General features: G+C 38.1%; 1 protein-coding gene across 1 annotated transcript in view; it reads right to left on the bottom strand.

Annotated features, from left to right (window-relative positions):
* Positions 1 to 478: 478 nt before the first annotated feature.
* Positions 479 to 6,000, bottom strand: part of znf385b (zinc finger protein 385B) — a 33,753-nt gene continuing 28,231 nt past the window's right edge. Inside the window, exon 11 of the mRNA XM_026296371.1 lies at positions 479 to 5,914. Within this exon, the coding sequence (XP_026152156.1) occupies positions 5,621 to 5,914 (294 nt within the window). The 3' untranslated portion in view covers positions 479 to 5,620. The remainder of the gene's footprint in view (positions 5,915 to 6,000) is intronic.

The following is a 6,000-nucleotide window of genomic DNA, read 5'->3' as shown; positions in this document are numbered from 1 at the left end:
ACACAATCCTCCAGTACCTGCAGAAAACACAAGAACATGCAAACTCCACACAAAAAGAGCCCAGGTTCAAACAGGATTTGAACCCAGAACCTTCTTGCTGTGTGGCGATAGTGCTAACCACACAGACCAGTTTCCAGTTTATTTCCACTCATGAGTGAACTTGGATCTTCAGGTGGATGTAGGTTAAGTGCCCTCTTGTGGTCAAGAGATGATAGTTATTTTTAAGGTCTCAAAGTCTATAAGAAAGTTTTCACATCAGTAGTTTGATTTATTTAAGAGAAACAAATTATATATTGATGCATTTTAGTGCTGGTGCAGTTCATGTTCACACTGACTTTAAGCTGCAGTATGCAGTGAAAACCAGTCTCTGCACATAAAGGCACAGGATTCAAACCAGGAACCTTTTTGCTGTGAGGTGACAGTGTTAATAGTCACAAATGTCCGAACTGCTAAAATCTTAAATAATGCAGGAGCGGTGCAGGATATTGAGCAGTTTTTAATGAAAACAAATAAAACAAATTTACAGAAATAAAATGATAGGAGAAATATTACATAATCTCAACCTGACAAGTTTGCATTTGCATATCTGCATCATCATCATAAAAAATAAGCTAAAAGAATAAATACTGTACATAAAGAAGTGGTCAGAGGCTCTGATAGTAAATACACTGAGAAAGACTTAACACTGCTGAACTCTATAGGAAATGATCCATTTCAGCTCAGAACTGTTCCTCTGGCATACCAACATTTCATGGTTCAATTGAAGCAATTTATCTGTTTCCATTAAATATAATCTCTGAAAGGTTTATGAGGTTTTGGTAATATATAGGTATAGGTTTTGATTAGTTGAACTGACTGAATATGAAGGATTTTTTTGCCTCATAAAGCAGAGTATCAATGTGTTAACTTGGTGACCTAGGGCTGGGGTTTGATAGCATTTTACCCTTTGAATTATTATCAGAGCAGCTGATCAAATCCAAAACCTCTCAAATACCTTAGTCTCATTAGGTTTACCTTTCAAAGTAAAAAACTGATTACTTACAATGAAACAGATTTTTAAAGCTGATTGAACAAAAAATCTAAGTGCAACTCTCCTGTATTTAATCAAAAGACACTCTACAAAAACACACTTCAGTGTAGAGCAATGTTTCAGTACAGTCATCAAATTGAAGGGAGCACACTAACGAATGTAGTAGTTTCAATGAAGCTGATGTACAATTAACATTAATAAGCTCAAGCTGATATAATTGACATTATAATAATCAAACAGTCTGTGCTAATTTTGCCTGCATTTTTTCACCATTGGTCTTTGCAAATAAAAAACAATAAGTAGATCCAGATATCAAAACCCAACCCTAGTGTCACCACCATCGCAACTAGCTTTTCAAATGTTATCAAATTTAATTTCAAAAGGAGAGAAGAAAAAAATATTTAATTCATACCTGCTGGCACAAGTAACTTTACGCTAACCTAAGTCTATGTTAACTCAAAAATGTTAAAAATAACTTTGCCTGGTTCAGAGGAGAACTATGTGTAACTGTTTGGGTGGACTGCTCCTTTAAACACTCATCTGGGTTAATGGAAAACTTAGCTTTCGTTTTGGTAATGAACACATGGTGATAACAGACTCACAACCATCACACACTCAGAACCTCATTTTTCAACAAAGCCATGATGACAAGAAACAAAGCATTATCTGTAACACTGCATCCCTGTTTCCTTCTTTCCATTATTGCAACTTAGCTCTACTGTCAAGACTCTCAGGCCTGAGAATTTCTGATGTGGGCACAGAGCGAATAGAAAAGCAGCAGCTGATCTGTACATTATTGCATCATGGTGACATCATCAGACAGAGGAGGAAGTTCAGTGCTGTTGAACATCCTCGGTGGAGGTTTAATCATCGACATGAACATGACGCTTTTCTTTTTACATGTTGATGAGACAGCTCGAGTTACTGCACCGTGAGAACAAATGCTGCATAGATAAACACACACATACTCACATAATGTCCTCACACCTGTTTGTTCATTATTGGAAGACTGACATGCTTCAAGTTATTCAGGAGGAGGCAGGAAGACAGACAAGAAAACACCATTTGACCATTTGAAACCATAGAAAACTACTGCTAATTTAGGGGATATTTCTGCTTATATTATAAATATTGACAATAGTGATGATAAAAACTTAATAAAAATATCAAATAATATTTATTTAGATTATTGCTTAAAAATTAATGCAATTTTGTATTATGTTTAAACATCTCATTTCGTATGTGGTTAATAACACAAATAAATAACTGCAGGTTAAAAATGCTTTATACTGTATTAAACAATAACTCACAGATACATATTTTTGTGTTTAAAAAACAGCAGCTATTAAATTACTTTCATTTTTTAGATTTTTAAAAATTCTCCTGAAGAAAATGAGATTCTTAACGTATTCTTAAGTATTTTCTAATTAAAGGCTAAGTTCACATTTTTTTCAAGTTTATAGTGATACAACACTCACATGCCCTTGTGTTCATTTCAAGAGTTATTGGTCGGTGAAACAGCTCCTCTCTTCCATACTGTCTGTAAATAAATAAATGTGAATACATCCATTAAGCGGGTTACAGAAAGTTATGAAAAACCTGGAAAAGAATTAGAAAATTGTGCGTCCCAAGCCTGGAAAAGCTTGTCAACAAAAAAGCTACAACATGAATAAGTAGGTCAATAAATTACACACAAACAATTCAATAAAGTCAATGAGTTTTAAATCTGACCTGTGTTTTCTATGGTTTCTCTTGGTTCTGTGAAGCCCTTTCACAACTGTCAAACACCAACCTGATCATTTAAAGAGTTAATGAAAACTATTTTCTGCAAAGATGTTTGTTTTTGAGTCAAACTTCTGTCCCCTCCAGGCTGCAGTATTTGTTGATGTTGAGCATGGATGTTCATTCTTAACCATGATCAGTTTGTGTAAACAAAATCATCTCAAATCAAAGGTCCACTTATAAGCTTTTTTTTTTTTTTTTTTTAAATTTGAGCTTTCAACCAAATCCCCTCACAGTCTCAGAGCGAATGGAGTCAGTTCAAGCCTCATCCACATGACCTAAGTCACATGGAGTGGTTACTGCGAATCCCACTGCTTTATAAACCACTGTCCGGTGAACTGGGACCACCAGGAGCATCTGTGTGGGTCAGAACATGTTTTATATTGGGACCATATTTATGAAGAGACAAACTTGGCTACAAGATATAAATGCAAAAAGGGCAACGTGGTGTCAAAACTGTAACTGACCCCATTGACAGAACCATATTACAGTTTGTCAGGCAAACAGTACGACATGAAAACGACTCATGAATATATCCCATTTTAAAATGCTGCTGTTGACTGAGCTTTATTTTGTTGATGCTGGAGGAGCTGTTTGAATCCTAGCAGAACAGACCCACCCAGACTAACACTAAAGACCAAATGGTACAGGAAACATCTGGAAACCTTGTCACGTGTACTCCTATTTATTTATTTTTTTGTTTTCATTAGTTTTTCAGTAGTGGGAGAAGAAAACTTAAACCAGGAGAGACCAAATGAACAATGAACACAATATCAGACCAGAAAGGGTCAAAGCAGGGTCTGGGGAGAGGTCAAAGGTCAGTGAACAGCAAAAAGATCCAGTCCTAGGCCAATAAAAGTGTAGATGCAACTGAAAGCTCAGAATAAAGCCAGTAAGTGGACTTTGAGTTATGATACTCATGTCACACATAACTTCATAAATATTGAACTACTTTCAAAGACTGAAGATATAAAGTTTGTTCTAGAGGAAAGGTTGTTAAAATCTAAAACATCTGGTTAGAGGTTTTTGGTACATCTGTCTCACTTAATATTAATAATTAGATCACGCAGTTGTTTGAAAGTCATGAAAAACCTTTTGCTGAATATTAACAACAGACAAACTAAAATAAATTATAACCAGAAAAATCGTAATACTTTTCATGTAAAGTGAACAAGCTTACTTAAGGAAAATGTTCCTTTGCTGTTGCAGGTTGTGTAAAGTTCCAGTGATATGTGAAGTCCTAAATGTTCTTCTTTGTGATAAAAGCTTCTGCTCAGATGTATAAACTCCAGAAAGTGCTGCTCAGAATCAGTGAGAGTAACAGGATGGCTGAACAAAAAAACGACATAAATAAACGAGTGTTTACACCATTGAACAGTCAGAATAAAAGGCCTGTTCCACTGTAAGACCAGGAAATAGCCTGACCCAGAGTCCCAAATGAGTCTGTAGCACACTATCAGTGGACACAGCAGGTCAGGCCAAGGTGTGGACATCAGACAAAGGGAGAAAGAGAAGTTTGTGTACTTCAGTCCCAAACACACAAGTTTAGTCAGCAGGAAACGAGAGTGAGCAGCAACAAACGGTACTGGATCTCTCTTCATGTGACTTCCTGTTAAGGATTATTGTGACGCAGACTTGTTAAAACTGATTTTCATCTGGACTTTATGTTGCTAATAATAAAAAGAGAAATTTTAACTAGTTTAGGCTCTCGTCACTGTGTGTCCATAAAAGGATCATTCTAGTTTATTCCTGGGAGAGTTGTAGCTACCACTGAGGACACTGAGTCCTCTAATGTTTGGGGGATATTAGGGGGTTACATATCAGAGATGACAAATATTAACCCTTCAGAGCCTACCACTGTTCATTTATTACATTATTTGCTGTCAGGCCTATAGGCTCCAGAGGGTTAACCAATTCAGCTGCTTTGGTATTAATGAAAACACTTAAACCTGACTGTTTTAGGTCATAAAAAGACATAATATATCACAATTAAAGGGATTTTGTGCCCACTAGAATTACATACTTGGCTGAGAGGATGTAGCATGCAGAGCGATGACGTTAACAGAAGTTAAAACTTAAATATTTGGCTATTCTTTGTGTTTTGTGGCAGGTAAACACTCTGAGGTGAGTGATAAACGCAGTATTAGATTTTATCTTTTAATGTTAGGAACTCACCAGTATTTAATTTCTCCTTCTCCACTGCACACTGTTTGCTCGAGATGCTGTATGTTAGAAACGATGAATGAGACACGATGAATGTGAACACACAGAGTCGGAGGGTCAGACGCAGGTCCAGTGTTGGTTTGACATGAAAACAGCTGCAGTCTTTGCAGTATTTATTCATCACACAGGACGTCTGCCATTGACATTTTTTGACATCTTGTTTGTGCTGGTTGGTTCCTCCAGCAGGAGGCGGAAGAGCTTCTGTGTTCAGAGGAGATTTATTTGGACAGAATCCACCTCCTGCAAACTCTGAGGACGACTTGACTCAACCTGATCTGAACTGGGTCCTGGTTTCCTTCTTGTCCAACTTTGCATCTGGTTTCAACACAAAACCGAGATCAATGTTTCTTCACTGTGAGTGTTTAAGGAGCAAGTTCAGGTATTGTTGGTTTTTTCTTTTTTTTAGATATTTTCAGAAATGGAGATGAAGATGTTCTGTTCCCTAATGTCTTTCTTTACTTGGGTGCAGCTGGAGCCATGATGGCAGAACCAATGTCTCTTCTGGACTTTTCTGCCCCAGTAGCTCCAACCAACAAGAGGTCAGAGGTCAAAAGTCACAGATTCGACCCCACCCCACTGCTGCCCTCAGTAGGGTGTGAAGAGAATCGATCCTTGGCTTGCTCTGATTGGTCCAGGAGCTGGACGCAGAAAGGAGGCAGCAAAGAGGGATGAGGAGGTTGGAGGACGATGATGGAGAGAGATGGCAGGAGTCAGGGGTGAGGAGGTGGGAGAAAGAAGGGGAGAGGAGGTGGGAGAAAGAAGGGGAGAGGAGGAGAGAGAGGATGGAGGGAGTGTGATGGAGGAGGTGAGGGAGGAGGATGGAGGAGCAAAGGGAGTGGAGAGGAAGGAAGGAGAAAGGGAGGGCTTCACTAACTCCTTCTGAGGAGGAGAGGAGAGGAAAGAAGGAGAGAGGTGGAAAGGGTATAAGTGGAAAAGAATCAAGGAGAGGAGACGAGAAAAGGATT

Source organism: Mastacembelus armatus, chromosome 21 (genome assembly GCF_900324485.2).
Source record: "Mastacembelus armatus chromosome 21, fMasArm1.2, whole genome shotgun sequence".
In the NCBI taxonomy this organism is placed as follows: domain Eukaryota; kingdom Metazoa; phylum Chordata; class Actinopteri; order Synbranchiformes; family Mastacembelidae; genus Mastacembelus; species Mastacembelus armatus.
Note: the sequence above shows the minus strand (reverse complement) of the source record. Positions and strands in the feature narration are given on the sequence as shown.